Below are 18,774 nucleotides of genomic sequence, written 5' to 3'. Positions count from 1 at the left end.
ATGAACAGAAGACAAAAGTTTGACCGTGGGGCACTCACACCAGCTCACAGATTCACTCAGCCAACTTACTGAGGTAAACGCTGCACAATGGTATCACTCTTTACAACGTCGGACACATAATGGTAATTAATATAATTAGCCAATTTTATTTTTCACTATGTTATCAAACAGCTAATAATGTGTTGCTAATGTTACACAAACCCTGTTCCCGTTCACCATCTCTGTCTGCCTTCTAACAATCATCAGAGACTTAAGACAACTCAGAATGGAGAACAACTCAGAATGGAGAAAGGCATATAGTTCATCACAACATCATAATATTCACAACATAACATCACAACATCATACACCAGCTATATTGCTAAATCTACCCGAATTATTTTAATCTACCCCTATTTTCATATCAGCAGAAAAATTTACTGGGATAACCTAGCATCTCTCGAGACTTCTCTGCTAGTTCGGTGTTAATGATATGCTAAACCTGCCAGCACATTGACGTGATTGGTTACAAGGTAACTGAGACTGTCTTTGGTTCACTGCAGTTTTAAGGAGAAAATACTCAGGTGCTGACTTATGAATTTGCACATGGTTTGTCTTAAAGCATATTAAAAACACCACATAGACATATAAACAACATTAAAAGCTTGATTTTCACCACAGGGGGACTTTAATATCTCCATTTGATATAAGCTCAATTTATGGTAAGAATATAGATATATTCAACTCTTTCTTTTGTAATTATCTCAGTTAATTATCTCAGTTTAAAAAACAAGTTATTTATGGTTTATAATACAGTGCAAATAAATACTACACAAATGATTACTGCATTGTACTATACAGTAATTTAGTAAATATTGTTTAAAAGTTTTAGCTCAGTAAGATTTTGTTTTTCTTAGAAATTAATACTTTTATTAAGTATGGGTGCATTAAAGTAAGAAAAATTATTGTACTTCAAATAAATGCCGTTTCTTTGAACTTTCTATCAAAGATTTTTGATTTTTTTTTAAAATCAGTTTCAGTCTTTTTAGCACTAATAATAAGAAGAAATGTTTCTTGAGCATCAAATCACAAATTATAATAATTTCTAAAAGATCATGCAAAAGACTGGAGAAATAATGATGAAAATTCAGCTTTGCCATCACATGAATAAATTACATGTTAAAATGAATTAAAGAGTTTAATTGTAATTAACCCCCACATAAATTTGAACAATAGTGTATGATTTTAATAAATATAAATATTATTGATGTTATGTAGATTAATTTATAGGCTATTTTCTGATGATCATTTCCAAGAATGTTTAACCATTTAGAATTTGTTATATGCAGAATTATTTGATATGACAACAAATCTTGAACAATCTTGATTGACAGTACACAAGTACACCTTGGTGTGACATAATGAACACGCTGTACTTCTGTTCCTCACAGCAGAGAAATACAGTAGGAACAAAAAGTGCCTGTGTCTTAATGTGTTCATGAGTATTATTACCAATAGTTTTGGACCGAAGTCTAGACATAACAGAACACAACCAAGAGCTGCCTCACTGCAACAGCACAAGTTTATATTAAAACTGCTCTAAAGTAGTTAGTATGCTGCTCACACTGACAAAACTTGATCTTGAGCTTTTCTCATTTATGGCACATATACCAACTGAACAAAGAGAGAGCTGTCTTTATCTTACTTAAAAATAACGGTTCTTTATTGGCATAATGGTTCCATGAAAAACCTTTAACATTCATGTAATCACATTTTTCCATTCAACAAAAGGTTCTTTATAGTGGAACGAAGGTTCTTTAGATTATTAAAATGTTCTTCACAAAGAAAACAATGGTTCTTTTAAAAACTGTTCACTGAAAGGTTCTTTGGGGAACCAAACATGGTTCTTTTATAGCATCTCTGCAAAAAAAAAAAAAAAAAACCTTTTGGAACCTTTATTTTTAAGAGCGTTGTATTGTGTCCCTAAGCGCCACACTAAAGCCATGCAGTAGCTATGAATGCATTTCACACTGTTTGCACTTGACATGAATGACACTTCAAAACTGTGAGGTTTATTGAGGAGAGATGTAGAAACAGGCAAAAAAAAAAACAAATACTTACAATCAAGGTTGGACCAAAGCCATTTTCAGGGAATGTAATATAATAAAACCAGAGGATAGGCAACTTTTACTCTAATAACCACCAAGCAACCACCCAAACACCATGGGCCCATATTTTAACAATCTAAACGCATGATCTAAAGCGCACGGCGCAAGTGCACTTAGGGCGTGTCCGAATCCACTTTTGCTAGTTTAACGAAGGGAAAAATGGTCGGCGCTCCCAGCACATGGTCTAAAAGGGTTGTTCCTATTCTCTTAATGAGTAATGGGTGTGTTTTGGGCGTAACATGAAATAAACCAGTCTCATCTCCCATTCCCTTTAAAAGCCCTCGGATCAGCTGCTGCGTGAGGTTAAAGTGTGCAAGCAGACCATCTAAGGGACAAGCCGGATTTCACCATATCTTTATGTACACAATATTAATCTTTTACATTGTAATCCTTTTATTTTTAATATTTTGCTAGTTTGTGTTCTGCTGCATCCCTGTGTGTTTAATAAGCAGAGTATACGCGCAGAGTATATATAGGGCCCGCCTATAGGCTCATATTACTAATGTGCCCTTCAAATAACAAAAAAAATATTGTGCAGTCTATTTTAGTTGCCTCAAAATAGCTACGTGCCAACAATGCACCAGAACACACCTCATTTTCAGACCAGCATGCCCATGGGCGCAAATGCATTTGCTATTTAAATAACGTGGCGCAGGACGTGAAAATTATAACCGCGTCTGACTGAAACTAGCAAAAAACACTTGCGTTGCGTCTGGTGCTGCATTGCGCCGGGTGTAAGATAGGGCCCTATATATCCAAACACTAAGAGCCACGCAGAACACATTAGCAACTGACTTGCAATGCCCTAACTAGCACCCAGAAACAGCCACAGCATCATTGTGGCAGTGAGTTTTGCACAAGCATACACAACTTACATTTCCTTTAGAAAAGGTAGAAATCTATGTATGTACACTGAACTGAAGCATAGAGAGAGGAAGATGAAGCATAGATGGAGGAGAGATAAAGGAAGGAGGACAGTGGGGTAAAACAGAAAACGTGATTTTATTTTCTGAGTCATCGCTTCAACACACACACACACACACACACATACACAAAGAGATGGAAGAAAAAAAAGATAGAGCTATTCTTTGATACTGCAATAAAACAAAGCCTATTCCAATCTGATAATACATATATTTAATAATTAAATTGCCCATGCACATTCAATAAACCAAGATGGGAAAGGACAGGTGTGTTTCTGTATGTGTGAGAGGGACAGAGACAGATAGAGAGGAAACAACTATCATAAAAATAGCAAAATTGGAGACAGATTCAAGCCTAAAGAGCAAATCCTGTCAACTTGTCCTCCCTGGTGGATTGTAAGAGTTTCTGCTGGTGATTGTTAGCTCCATGTTAAGATATTGCATAACTGACCTGCTGTGAGCGCAGCATTAGGAAACAGTAATGCCAGAATAAAAAATAAACCACAATTATGCAAATGTATGAAATGAAAACAGTGTTGGGTAATTAGGCTTTTTTTTATTCACTAAGAGTTGGAAAATAACAATAGAGCAACGCCTTCAGCACAGATTCTGTGGGCACGTTTACATCGTTATTGTAATGATTTGCACATGTAATACTCATTAACCTTAAGCATTCATCTTGTGTGTATTAATCCTCCCACACTGTTTGTACGACAACATCGGAACTGTGCCACTTGCGACGTGTTATAACTTTTCTAATAGAGCATACTTATGATTTTTGCCTGGCAGATGAGAAAAGAGGCAAAAATCCCAGATTCGCATTAAAGGAGGGGCCAAAGGGCCCTCTTTTGACTTGGGTAACCCATAACACCTTTGCAACCACTTCACAACACCCTTGCAACCATTCAGAATGCCCTAGCAACACACTAGTATCCACTCAGAACACTTTATCAGCCACATAACAACGCTCTGGCAACTAACCACAACACTATAGATAGCAACTTGTTCAGTGGCAAAAACCATGCACAATTTCATGTAAAAATAGTATTAGTCTGTTCATGATATAAATAAACAAATTATGTTTTCAAGCGTGGCACTTCTCATGTTCCAGCCTTCTTAGGATGAATTGTTTGTATTCATAAATTTCATCGTTTTGGATAAAAGGATGTGCTAAATGCATAAATATTCATCATTCAGGATACTATTTTGATATAAAACAAAAATCTAAAGTCGTGTTTGTCCATCCCTGATAGGTCAAAGTAAATAAACGTTTAGCTGTATTTCATTTCGAGCACAGAAGAGTTACATAAATAAAGATCACAGCGGTAATTAACACTCTTGGCTCATTGTAATTACACTCAGGTCACACTAATTAAACAGTCTCATAGTGTGTGTGTCGGACTCCCTTACAGGCCGTCTGACAAACAGGTCACTTTCGAACACTTTTACTTCCTTCACTCATTCTTACCATTTACTGAACAAGTTGACTTGACAGACTTTTGAGAAGTTGAGTTGTAATTTTGAACATTTTACTATTTTTAAAAAAAAAATTTAATGAGTTTCATTTAAAATGAACCAGTGAAGAAAAAAGCTGCTGAAAAGAAATTGAGAGAAGACGCAAGATAAATGTATTTAAAAATGAAGTCCATGGACACATTATAACTACCCACGTGCAGGATTAAGCTGAATTACATTGTACAATATAAATGTGACTGTGGAAAATTGGTTGCCATTAATAGTACATGTGCAAGTGAAAAAAGGTAATTGCTCACGCTAGTGTTCATGTGGTATTAAATGAAATAATGTGATCTTAAAAGTAGAGTAACAGCAAATATTCACACCAACTGTGATGAGTTACCCAAACCCTTCCCGAGAGTAAATTCTGTAGTGCATTTAAAATGCTAAACACAAATGTTCCATGCTGCATTCTCAGATATTCACAAATGGCCATTAGGCATGGTTTCTGGCACCAACACATTGTTCTTTAGTCATTTAATGTAGTTTTGTCCATCCTGATCCAATATTACGCTGTGTGGTGACACTATTTTACAGTGTCCTACTTACATATCACATGTACTTACGTACTAGTAAAAACTAGTAAAAGCAAATTATGCATAATTACTTGCAGCTAAGCCTAACCTGATAGTAAGTACATGTTGTTAATTAATACTCAGTGCTTAAATGTATAACTGCACAGTAACAAGGACACCTTAAAATAAAGTGTAAACCTTTTGTAAATAAGCTCTGTTATGATTGGCTTAGCTCTGCAAACTGGAGTAGATCACACTGTGGTTCGTCAAGGTGGTTTGTTGTTGAATACTGAACAAGGCATCAGGAGTTTGGACTGAATAGGAAGTTGGCATCAAGAGCTGGCAGTAGACGTGAGATAATCAGCTATTTATACACCTGAAGCACCGTGATAGGCATAATTACGTGAACATGCTCCTCTTAATGTGTGATCATGTGGCTTGAAAACAAATGAATTAAATAACACAAAATTATGATGTTAATAAATTAACATTGTTGACTAAATGTCAGCATTTGCTGCAACTAGAAGCTCTGATGTTCTGTTAACAATAGCAAATTTGAGTTGTGCAAATGTCACATGACTCACTTCAACAATCACTGAACTACATGAAATGAAGCATCACCCAGAGCGCCACACTGTTTCCACTGAACTTTTGACCTTGTCACATGGTTTAACAATGGGAGAATACTATGTAGTAACATTTCAATTAACCATTTAATACAATGCACTAATTGTGTACATTCACATTTTTACATTGTACTTCATTTAATCTGTAGTAGTGATGCACCGATCATGGTTTTTCATGGCCGATTCCAATACCGTTTTTTTACAAGCATACTGGCCAATACGCTTTTTTTTTTCTTTAAGCAACAAACAAGAAAGAATAAGTATAAAAGAATATAAAAGCCAAACTGGCTTTTGGCTGTTGAAAACAATAACTGAACCACCTGAAATGAATGGCAGTAACTGCGCAGTAAGCACATTAAATACAAACATAGATGGTAACTGACATTTAGCATCAGTGTTTAGCTTTTGTTTTTAAATTGGGCTGAACCTGAAACTACATAAAACTGGCCTTAAATGAAAACATTAACTGTAACCAAGTGAAATTAAAGGCAACAACTGCATAGTTCACTACACAATCAACACACACTCAACAATCCAAACAAAGATGTTTGACTATTTAATCAGCATTCAGCATTTGTTTCGTTTTTTTAATTCGATGTAAAGAAAAAAGGTCTTTACCGGTGAAACTAAATAAAAGCAAAACAAATAAATGATTCTAAAATGTTAAATCAAATAATGTTTAGTGCAACGGGTAAAACAAAGATGCTACAGCAGGTGCTTTTTAAATTAAATTAAGTCAATGTAATTTTAAGGTAAAATAAAAATGATCATCCTATACAGAAATGATGTTTCCTTCAAGCTTTTCAAAAGTGCATGCAAGTTCTTCTTTACAAAAAAATAAGTACTTCAGCTTTGTCACATGTTAGTCTGTTTCGTTTCTCATCAAACACGTGAGAAGCTGAGCTGATCAAACGTTCGCTGTCTACGCTAGTGCAGAGCGCGGACATGTACTCTCGCGCAACTTCAGCTAGCGCAGGAAAGCGGCTCTTATTTGTGCGCCAGTACACTAACGGCTGTTCGCTTCTTGGTATCTGTGCCTCAGACAGGTATTTCTGCATTTCCAGTACAATGCTTCCACACAAATGACATTTTCACAAATGATTCCAAAGTAGTCTGTGTAGGCAGGCGCACTTCCGGAAAAATCAGCCAAAAAATGTAAAAAAGAAGTAGGGGTGGACGTATGGTCAATGGTGTAATTATAGATGTAATTACAGAAATTAATTAGGCCTAGTAGGGCTAATTAATTTCTGTAATTACATCTATAATTACACCATTGACCATACGTTGTCTACCCCTACCCTTTAACCCAACCTTAAACCTTTCCTTTTTATCAATTAATTTTTCATTATAATTAATACAGGTTTTTTTTTACGTAAGCACATATAAGTTAAAGACACCTAACATAAAGTGGGACCCAAAGTAACTTAATGTAAAATGTATCCAACCAACAAGACACATGAGTGAAAACCAAATGAGGAGAGGGAAGCCCCAAGTAATGAAAATCAATCATGACTCCAATAGACCTAGTTTGACTACCTCAATTCAGAAAAAAACAAAACTGTGCATTTCATACAATAATGAAAAAAATTCCTGGACACAGAGACTAACTTGATCAAGCATTCTGAGGGAAAAACTCAGGAATCAGATATGGCATGGTTTCCAAAACGGGGGTTCTTGAGGGAACTGCAGCTAAATGAAATTCCTAGCAATGCCATAAGCTCACATTACTTTTCCCTTTCACACCATAGGTATGTCAGAAGAAATGCCATTGCAAAGGTTGAGACAGTTAATAAATAATTCTGAAAATAATGATGAATCCACTACAATAAGAGCATGGATATTTATTAAATAAACATGGTCAAATGTATTTTCATGTTGTCTAATTGCAAATGCTCAAGGCTATTCCAAAGGGCATAACCAGCAGAGTTCAGACTGCTGGCACACAGCCGGAGCCATCAGAGGCACTCCAAAAGCACAACATGGGTCAATAATTAACACCCGCTGGATAACCCTGACCTAATGCCATATCATCAACAGACAAATATAGAGGGAGAGGACAATGAAAAGATGGAGATGTGATCCGATACAGGATTTACTCTAAGACTATATGGAGATGAGCTAAAATGGAGGAGATGTAGGAGGAAAGAGAGATCGGCAGAGAGAGAGAGAAAGAGAAAGAGAAAGACCTTCTCTCAGCATGTTCGACTCTAAAAGAGAAGTGGTGGAACACACACACTGATTCTCCATCTGTTGGCCACAGAGAGGGTGGAGAGGGCGGCACACATGAAAAGAGAGAGAGGGGCACCTAAAAACATCAGGAGAGAGAGTTTAAAAAAGCAAAGGCGAATGAAACCCATAAATGGATAGATTGAGTCAAAGAATAAGAGAGAGGGAGAAAAGAGCACGGAAGGGGAAAAAGCAGAGAGAAGATATGAATAAAGAATGACCTCTGACCTGAAGCAGTGAAAAGAGGATGCTGGGATTGTGAGAGATGAGTGTGAAAAGAGGATGAGACAAGACTCAGAAAGCAGAATGATGTCCGGAATAACATGCTTCATGCTTTGGCGAAAAAAAAAAAAAAATCTTTAATGGCAAAAAAGTGCTCTTAAAAATAACTCAAACTGGAGTGGATGTTGAATGCATTAAAGGGACAGAATATTCTTCTGTCATCATTTACTTACCCTTCAAACCTGTATGACTTCCTTCTGTATATTAGGGAAAAACTTATTTTCAATATCATGGAACTGAACGAAAATCGAGTCTGTCAAGCTCGAATAACAAAAAAAACAAAAAGCATAAAAAAGCAAAAGATAAAATTAGACCTTGATATGACTTGTTTACCATATTTCAGGAAAAGGTTGCAGAGGTTAGAAAGACACTGGAGAGGATGATTATGTGAATAAATTACCTTAATGTCAGTATGTTTGTCACAAAAAAAAGCTTTTTGGCACAAGTCAATTAGACCTCTTTATTATTGATTTTTTTTTTCGTGATATTTTATGCTTTTGCATTCTTTGTGAAGCTTAAATGCTCATGTTCATAATAGTTGTATGGAAAATAATAAGTAAATTTCTTCAGGACTCCTTTTATGTTCCAACATGAACATGATGGCATTTCATTCCTTCTTTATTTTTCTTTCTTTCTTTCTTTCTTTCTTTCTTTCTTTCTTTCTTTCTTTCTTTCTTTCTTTCTTTCTTTTTAAAGTGCCTCTATTTTGCTATTTTAATGGTTCCTAATTTTGTTTTGAAGGTCTCATACAATATGTTTAAATGCGTCCAAGGTCAAAAAAACACTTTAATTTTCTCATAATATACATTACACATTACCTAATTTCTCAAAGAGTCTGAAAATGGTTTGTTTGAAGATTTAGTCTCTCAAAACCCCTCCCTTCCACAAACACACTCTGCTCTGATTGGTCAGACAGCCCAGTCTGTTGTGATTGGTCTACAGCTTAAAGCGCGTGTCGGAAATGAAGCGCCCATTACCATATCTGAATTTCAACTCTGGAGGCTTCCTCGGCACTTGATACACAGTAACGGTGGTGTCGGTGTTTCTGTATCAGTTCCAGTGCGAGTCCTTATTCTTTTGAAATGCATGCAAAGTGGATTTGCAGAGCTGAAAACAGCATCATGTCGACAACACGAACCAAACTCTTCCAGGCCTCAGCAACAACTACAGTGTTTGAGGGATGGTCAAAGTAGACGTTGTTCATGGGCAGACCATATAGGCTAGCATTATGCAAACTTGTAACATTGTTGCTTAGGCATGTTACGGGAAGTGAGTCTGGAGTTACTGATGACTCGTTCAGCAATTCAGAATCCATTTTTTTTCTTTTAGGAGACAATAAATTAATTTGTTGTGCACTTTGATCTTTACAACTATTCAGACATTTTACATTCACAAACAGCATGAAAAGTAATATTCAAAAAATAATAGGGGCACTTTAATATTTCCCCAGAGAATTAAGAGAGGCTTCCTAAGAGTGTTTACTAAAACTAAAACTACTAAAAATGATTTTCAGTAATTTAAAAAAGCTGAAATAAAGTTAAAAAACTAAAATTTTACAAAAGAATTTAAAAATAAAAGCTATAATTTGCAATATTAATAAATACTATAATGCTATATAAATAATACCAAAATAACAGTGTTCCTATCAACCTTTAAATTGCTCTCATGGCACTCAAGATAATCTTGATGCAAATGCCACATAACTCATTTATCTCTAACTGATTTTACAATATTGTGCAGTAGCATCCCAAAATTGTGGAAAGCTTTAGTCTGCACAGATATTATAACAGGTTTAAAAGTGCCCGTGAGGTCATAAATCTGAGGTCATTGTGGTAAAAGCTGGAGCATAAGCAAATTAAAATCATAGTGAAGGAGCTAATTAGAGGATAAATCTAGACAAAAATGGAAGCGTTTCATTTGCTGCCTCCGCTATGATCTCTGTAGTACTGGAACAAACTGCCCAGCCAATCAGCACAGTCTTACACCCACATAAATAACTAATATGTGTTCCTTACTAATGACTAACGGCCCCATGGGAGGGAGTCAAAGAAGAGGAGGATGCAGAGAGAGAGAGAGAGAGAGAGAGAGAGAGAGAGAGAGAGAGAGTCAGTCAATGAATACCATTTCCCTGTAATACCAACCAAATGAATCCTCCACTGCTCACTCCTAACAAATCCTTGGTTTTCAAAAAGTAAGAATAAAAAACTAACACGTGAAAACGGATGGAAAGTGTATATGTGTTTGGAAATCGATCAAACAATAAGTGCCGATTGTATTTAGCCCATTAAAAATTAGCATTCACTAATACTGTCTGATTTTCAAGCTAATTTTTCTTTTTCTTTTGATTCAGTTGAACCAATTTGCAAGAGTACAATGAGTTTGTAATGTTCAATGGGGTGGACTACATATTGGAGCCAAAAGCAACATAAAATTTAATCTACAAAACTTAAATAAAAAAAACCATCAGTGATAAACATCAGTGTTATCAGTTTTTTAAATATATATATATATATATATATATATATATATATATATATATATATATATATATATGAAGAGTTCAGATGCAAAAGCCTCTAAATACCATCTGAAATTTTCTTCTAGAATGATCATTTTTATCAAGCTTGTATATTTAAGTTCAGTTATTTCACTTAAATGACAATTAATAGGTAATTTTCATGGCTTTTGCATCTGAACTCTTCATATATATATATATATATATATATATATATATATATATATATACATACTGTATATATATAAAAAGAAAAGAGAAAAGTCAACAAAGGGACCCCTGGAAAAGATTTTGAGAGATGAATCAAATTAGTGAATGTTTTTTTTTAAACCGGTTGACTGACACAAACTGTTTAAAACTGACATTTTTCATGTTTTTCATACTGTCAGAGTATTTCATCTAATGACATGTATCCTCGATATGTCAAAAATGTAGATGTATTACAGAGAGTTCAATGAGAAATTCTTGCTGGAAAACACTTTTTTTAACGTTCAAAGGCATCTTCAACCCAGTAGAAATACTTCCAATTAGAGACGGCAGTGGATGAGAATTATCTGACCAAATCTCAGCATGAACTTCACACTGAACACTTATGAGAAACATTAAATCCGTGTTCCCCATCAGCCTGGTTTATTTTAGTGTTTTTATTTTGGCTTGTTCTGAACTCGATGATTCAACATTGTGAAAGGAGAGTGATGGATTGTTCTAGACAATAATTTCAGACAAGCGAGGGTGAAAAAGGCAGAAGATGAACAGATCTAAGAGCTCTCAAGATACTTGAGTAGAGAATACAGGGGTTGTGCAGCTGCTGGCGATGAGCGAGCAAACATAATTATATGAGCCGAGTATAGAGGGTTGAGCTCAATGAGGCAGAGAGGAAGACACACGCTGAGACTGACGCTCTGGAGCTGCTGCTTCTGTTGATGCCTGGATCACCCAAGGATGCAGAAAAAAAACATCTGCAGAATACTTAACCTTTCCCCCACCAACAACAAACTCCATGTGTTTTCTTATTTAAAAATGGGAAAACACGGTATCATAAAGCCTGAGGAGAATAAGCACACAAAATAAGCAGAAGCGGGAGAACTTGGTGTTCAACAAGAATGTTTCAACCCCAAAGGAAACCCAGATTGTGCTTTTGTCAAACACATACATACACAGAGCACATCCCTTCACACAAAAATGTAGACCTCACTTCTATATAAAGTGTTTTACAATATTTCGGATTGCATCCATATACAGAAATAAACCCAGAACCAAGCAAAAACGGAAGAGACGTTCTCAACATGTTCACGTCTCTGCCAATGAATCTCAAGTCTTCAAGATCGAGTCTAAATAGTTTCCTGTCCTGTCATAGGATAAATATATATATATATATATATATATATATATATATATATATATATATATATATTTCTCATCCATTAGGTCACACTATAGTTCAAAAGAAAGTATATATTTACATGAGTAAAAAAAATAAAAAATAATCTGAAATAATAATAATATTAATAATAACAATTAATATTATTATTTTGTTGTTGTTAATAACAATTATTGTTATTGGTATATTAATTATTATTATTAATTATCCAATCACAAGAAAAAAAATTAGGCATATTTTTCTTTTAGTTAACAGAAAATGAATATGTTTCCCCATAGTAAATTAATGGGTTACTGTGGTAAACAATTTGTTTTTGCTCACACTAAACAACATGGTACACCACCAGTATATGATGTATTACCAATCATATCTATCATATCATAATATCTACCTGTGGAAAACAGGAAAGAAAAATATAATATAATATAATATAATATAATATAATATAATATAATATAATATAATATAATATAATATAATATAATAATACTAGAAAAATATTTCTCCTTGTAGCAGACCTAAAGACTTGTTGAAGTCAAAGTCTAGGTTAAATTATGTTCAAGTCTAAGAGAAACGATATTCTTGGAATCACTTTCAGAACTTTTTTTTTCTTCTGCTGATGAATGATAAAAACATTGAGAGCCAATCAGAATCCATCCTGCTTTAAAGACCTTAAGATTTTAATGAGGCAGACGACAAAACTAACACAAACAGAATATATCGTCCGCTGGTGTGGACACTAATATAGTTATCGCTCTTGGTTTGAACAGGCCTTAAGAGTCTCAACTCAATGTATTTGTGAATTAATTGAGTCTTAGACTTCAGTTTTCATCTCTAGCACAAAAGCACACACACTTTTGTTGACCAGACTTTGTAATTCATATCAACACTAAATGAACTTCTCATACCACAAAAATAGCACAATTACCATATGGCAACACAAAGGCCCAAACATCCAATAACCCAGATCAACCCCTGATAACATGAGGTTTATAACACAAGGGAATGAGGCACTTACTGTTTCCGTAGAGTCGAGGTGTTGTTGGTCCCAGAGCTGTCATTGCGCTCCAGTCGGCTTCTCTCTTTCTCAACAGGAGCTGACCCACATGACAGGCCTCGGGTCAGCCTCGTGTGTGTCCGTCGAGCTGGACCAGGCACCGTGGATGAGGGTATATTACTGCTGCTGTTCTGAACGACATCTCCGGCATTGTGGTTTGGTAGTGATGATGGTTGGCTGGGCTTTGAGCTCTGGTTGTAGTTGTGGATCTGCTGTGAGTTCTCAGTTCCAGGGTTCCTGTCCTGCCGCAGGTCCTGGTTCTCCTGGTTGACCTGGTCTAGCTGCGTCTCGAGCTCCTCGATGCGCTTACGTTGAGTTTCTAGAAGTTTGGCTTGGTTCTCGATGATGTTATTGAGTTCCAGAAGGTACTCCACAGCCCGACTTGGGCTGTCTGGGTTGGACTCCATAGTTTGGGCCTTACCCTCCCCCCCCCCCCCCACCTGATAAGTTCAGTGGGGGGGAGATAAAACAAAAGAGCGCGAGGGTAGAAGCTTGATAGATCTGTCTTTTATCCTATAAGTTGCAACGAGTATCAACAAATGAAAAACACCAGCAAAGGACATTTACAGCACCAATGTTATTTGCAGCGATTGCATCTTAGTGTTCATCCATGAATCCTTCAATTGTAAAAAAAAAAAAAGAAAAAAGAAGAAAAAAAAAAAGTATGGCCTGTAACTGCAGCACTCAGCAAATGAGTTCAAAGGTCAACAATTCGCATCCTCTCAGCTGTGATCGTACTTCAAAAAGTTAGTAGACAAAGATGAAGTCTAAAAAAAGGAATGGCATGGACAGTTCTGAGCATCAGCTTGTAGCTGTTCCAGACAAAAAGATCCATTTGAGTCCACGTGATGACTTGAACTCATGAACATAAGTGATGTAAATAAATGCTTATATTACAGTCAAAAGAAATCTGTAGATCATTTCTACTGTTTCCACAAACCCAGTCATTCCAAAATCCAGTCATCTTGAGATTTGCTGTGCTACACACAACTCCCACATGCTGAGGTAGCACAGTGGAAAATAGGGAACAGCAGCAAAAATAGACCAATTTAATCCCTGAAATCCACTAAGATCTGTATAGCTTGAGATAGAAAACATACTGTAAATATAAGTGAAGAAACGGCTTTCTTCATTAACAGACAAGTGAAATTCTAAAACGGAATCATAAATGTGAAGTCCAACATCTCAAGACAGTAAACCGCTTTTATACAAAGCAGCAGAAGAATAATTTGAGATAAATACATTAAAAGTGTATGAAACACTTGCACGCGCTGAGCGCGCGTTCCTCTTCTTCTTCTTCAATATAGTGTCAATGTATTTCAAAATCAAATTTACATATATGGTTCCACATGTTAAAAAAAAAAAAATCCTACTTACACCTCTCTTTATCGGTGTTTTTTTTCTTCAACCCATTTTAAGGGAAGCTTTCAGTGCATCTCGAGCGCTCCGATTTCTTTTTACAATCTTCGCGTCTTGTTAGTTTATTTTAACCTCGACGTCCGTCGTGTGTGAATAACAACGTCGTTTAAGACTTAAGGCTTTTGTATTTTCTCTCATAAAACAGACTTTTCCAAGACGTAAATCTAAGAGGTGACCGAGGACCACCTGCGCTAAAGTTCCGCGTTCTCCTGTATTTCCCGAAGTAACCGACGCTTGGTCACTTGACGCGCGCTGATGCTTTTGAAGATGATCTCGCGGATGCTCAGGTTCGTGAGCGCGCTTCTCACCTGACAGATCCAGTAGCAACTGAAAAGCAGAGAAGCGTTAAACTAGTCTTTCCTGCGCTCGTCACACAGTCAACCCACGCAAGATCTTTTCAGTAGAACAGAGAGAGAGAGAGAGAGATTTCAACAAATGAAGCCTGAATCATACAATGTGCATGTTAGGCTATGTAGCCTAACGTAATAATTTTAATAGCCTTACAAAAATTACCATAGTAACAACATCTCTATCAAAAATATCATAGTCACAACAATTATTGTCATGACAAATAATACATTTGTCAAAATAAAATAACAAAATAAATGTAAAGAAAGAGAATTATAGAAATGATAAAAATGTTATCGGGAAAATTATGCTGTGAAAATCAAACCAATAAAATTGAAGATTTAAGTTTTTGTTGGCTTTAAGTTAAGTAAAAAATTGTGCTACAAAATGTTAGTAAGTAAATTGCGCTTTTCAATTGTATTATAAACAGTATGAATAGAACTGTATTAATCATGGCAAAATTGTACAGTAGTAAAGAATTAAAAACAAAATGTTTGGTTACACTTTATTTTTAAGGTGTCCTTATACATTTAAGTAATCAGTAAAGTTAATTAACAACATGTATTTACAATATGGTTAGGAATAGGGTTATTTGCATGTACAGTAATTATAATTTACTGTTGTTACTACAGTAAGCACATGAAGAGTTCAGATGCAAAAGCCTCTAAATGCCATCTGAAATTTTCTTCTAGAATGATCATTTTTATCAAGCTTGTGTATTTAAGTTCAGTAATTTCACTTAAATGACTATTAATAGGTAATCTTCATTGCCATTTAAGTGAAATTATTGAATTTAAATATACAAGCTTGATAAAAATGTTCATTCTATAAGAAAATTTCAGATGGCACTTAGAGGCTTTTGCATCTGAACTCTTCACATATATATATAACAAGGACGCTGTAAAATATGTGTCTATTAAAGTGTCTGATAAATGAATAAACAATAATACATTATTACATTTTTGGTTGTTACCTCAAATACTAAAGTCAAGTAATTACCAGTTATTTTTATATTCATGTTATGAAGTGCTTTTCAATACACTTTGCTGTCATCTACTGCTCAGGGTCGAAATTACATCCACACGGAGCACTTCACATACACACACACACACACACACACACACACACACACACACACACACAGAGAGAGAGAGAGAGAAACACTCCAGTCCACAACTGATCTCAGGTAAATACATTAATGTTTATTATAACTCTTATATAGTTTGTTACCTGCATTTGGATTACAATAGATTATAACAATATAATCATAATAGAAACAAAATATTATATGTATATCTATATAATTATAATAATATATTTATATCTATTTACAATCGGTACATATGGCCATAGACATTAGTATGGACATAAAGACAATGTGAGACTCTAAAATGGACCCTTCGGATTTAACGTGTAATAAATATAGAGGCGTAGGACTTGTTAGTGAAAGCTTATGTGGCATTGGCTCATAATCTGAATATTATGATATGTTTAAAGATGCATGGACCACCAACACCAGACTGACTTCGACTTGATCCCAGACCTGCTGGGCTGCACAGAATACACCGCTGTCCCAATGATCTAAAATGGCAACATCTTATGCATAGTTTAAATGTGCGTACAGGTTCTGCTAGACAGTATGACACACAGAATGAACAATATTGGGTGATATTTGGGTTTGATGACACAAAAAAAATGAATCGAGGAAAATAACTGATAAGTAGTAGGCACAGTTCTTAGGTTAAATGCTAAAATATCATCAGTATATCTACAGTTAACAAGCTACAGTTCACAAGAGCATAATACAGTCATCCTCTCTCTCACTTTTACTAGCAAGCTTTCACCAATAAAGAGAAAGAGAAAGACCTTGGTGCATTTAAATAAAGAGGTTTTGCAGGCTTGGCACAACACCACTCAGTATTGCATCCAACTTACAGTATATTTCCAATACAAATGTTCAGCACAATAGTCCTTTTTGGTTGACGGGGTCAAAACGGCCAAGAGCAGTAAGAGGACCGTTTCATAAAGCATATCTTTGTCCTTTATCAATTACTGTTTATATTTAAAATAAATAGATACTTCATATGATTTTCATATATACTGTATATTCTCTTTATGGACGTTGGACTGAGAGTTAATCTTTGTATTTGTGTGAATCATACTTTAATAGCTGCAGGAAATGTGTCAAGCAGGGCAATATATTATTTGTCTGGTAAATGGCATAAACGAAAAACTCAGAAATGAAAACCTTTAAAAATATATGAATCATAACATTTCATTTAACTCAATTGAGATTTCCGAGGTCACAGAGACCAAGGTCAGCAGAAGAGTCTTTTGTTACAAAGGCAATAAGGGCTATTTTGAGGGTGTATAGGGGGATTAAGAAATAAAAAAAGTTTATATATATATGCTTCCTGAGATGTCAGAGACCCAGAGGGCACAAGATGAATACAATAATAATAATTTATGTATAAATGCATGAAGTTTCAGGGGAAACTCTTGGGAGTGCGACAAATATATGGCCTCTTGTGTAAGTTTACATGTTTACACACCATTCACAAGAACGCTAAATTATGCAGTCATACTTATCAGAGATCTGAATAATGCTTATTTCAAGGGGGTAAAGCACAACAGTGTTGCACAAATTGTTCAAAGTTAATGTTTCGAACATGAAATCTCAGGCTATACTACTGTTCAAAAGTTTGGGGTCTGTAAGATTTTTTTATGTTTTGAAGTCTCCTATGATCAAAAGTACAGTGAAAACAGACATATTACAATTTAAAATGACTTCTCTATTTTAATATATTATAAAATGTAATTTCTTGAAATGGCAAAGCTGAGTTTTCAGCATTATTACTCCACAAAGTCACATGATCCTTCAGAAATCTTTCTAATATGCTGATTTGCTGCTCAAGAAACATTTCTTATTATTATCAGTTGAAAACAGTTGAGCTGCTTAATATTTTTGAGGAAACCAACATATTTTCCCCCGTATTCTTTGATGAATAGAAAGCATTTACTTCAAAAAGACATCTTTTGTATGTAAACGTCTTTACTGTCACTTTAAAAGTATTATAATAAAAACATACTGACCCTAAACTTTTGAAAGGTAGTGTACAATCATCATTCAATATTTGCTCTGTAGCTAATGAAATGTGAGCATACAGTCTCATCTTTCCATGGTTTATATGGAGCATTGTTAAAGAGAGTTCACACAGTGGTACAGAAGAGGAAAAACAGCTGTGCAAAAGGTAAGAACTGGACTCAAGCTACCATTAAAGATAAGAAGAATATTTGGCCATAAGCATGATCATCTTGTTGCATACGAAGTCAACATATTGTAACAGTCTGGCAGAAAAGTAAAAGATGTTGTGTTGATCACAGCAGACCTTCTTTATGGAGGACAAAGTGGAAGAGAGGAAGAGAGAAAGGCTTGAGAGAGCGAACCAGAGTGGGAGTGTTCAAAAATGACTTAAACTAAATTATAATAATAAAATTAATACATTTCTGTAAGTGGTATTTGCCTGTGCAAAACTCTTCACCGTGATGCTAGGTTGTTGTAGATGGTTGCTAGTGTAACCCCTCTCACTGGGTCCTTCACACCCGCTCCGTGCGGGTCTCGAACCCGGGTCTCCGGCATGAGAGTCAGGCGCTCTAACAAGGAGGCTAAAGACTATTGAGATCAGAGGAGTGAGGTTTACTCGCACAGCGACTACTAGCTGGCCTCCGTTACACTAGGTGGTTACTAAGATGCTCAAAAACGTCCTTATCTTTTAAACTTACTATTGTGTACGATGAATATTGCTGCATGGCACAAATT

At 35.4% G+C, this 18,774-nt stretch overlaps 1 protein-coding gene across 4 annotated transcripts in view; it reads right to left on the bottom strand.

Annotated features, from left to right (window-relative positions):
• iqsec2b (IQ motif and Sec7 domain ArfGEF 2b) overlaps nucleotides 1–15,007 on the bottom strand; it is a 72,548-nt gene extending 57,541 nt beyond the window's left edge. For all 4 annotated transcript variants that reach the window (XM_079897043.1, XM_079897044.1, XM_079897045.1 and 1 more), the window contains exons 1-2: nucleotides 14,565–15,007; nucleotides 13,149–14,268 (exon numbers count right to left, since the gene is read on the bottom strand). In XM_079897043.1, the coding sequence (XP_079753169.1) occupies nucleotides 13,149–13,594 (446 nt within the window). In that variant the 5' untranslated portion in view covers nucleotides 13,595–14,268; nucleotides 14,565–15,007. The remainder of the gene's footprint in view (nucleotides 1–13,148; nucleotides 14,269–14,564) is intronic.
• Between the last annotated feature and the right edge of the window lie 3,767 nt (nucleotides 15,008–18,774).

This window comes from Squalius cephalus, assembly GCF_949319135.1.
Source record: "Squalius cephalus genome assembly, chromosome: 16".
Classification (NCBI taxonomy): Eukaryota; Metazoa; Chordata; class Actinopteri; order Cypriniformes; family Leuciscidae; genus Squalius; species Squalius cephalus.
This window is presented reverse-complemented; position numbering and strand designations above follow the sequence as displayed.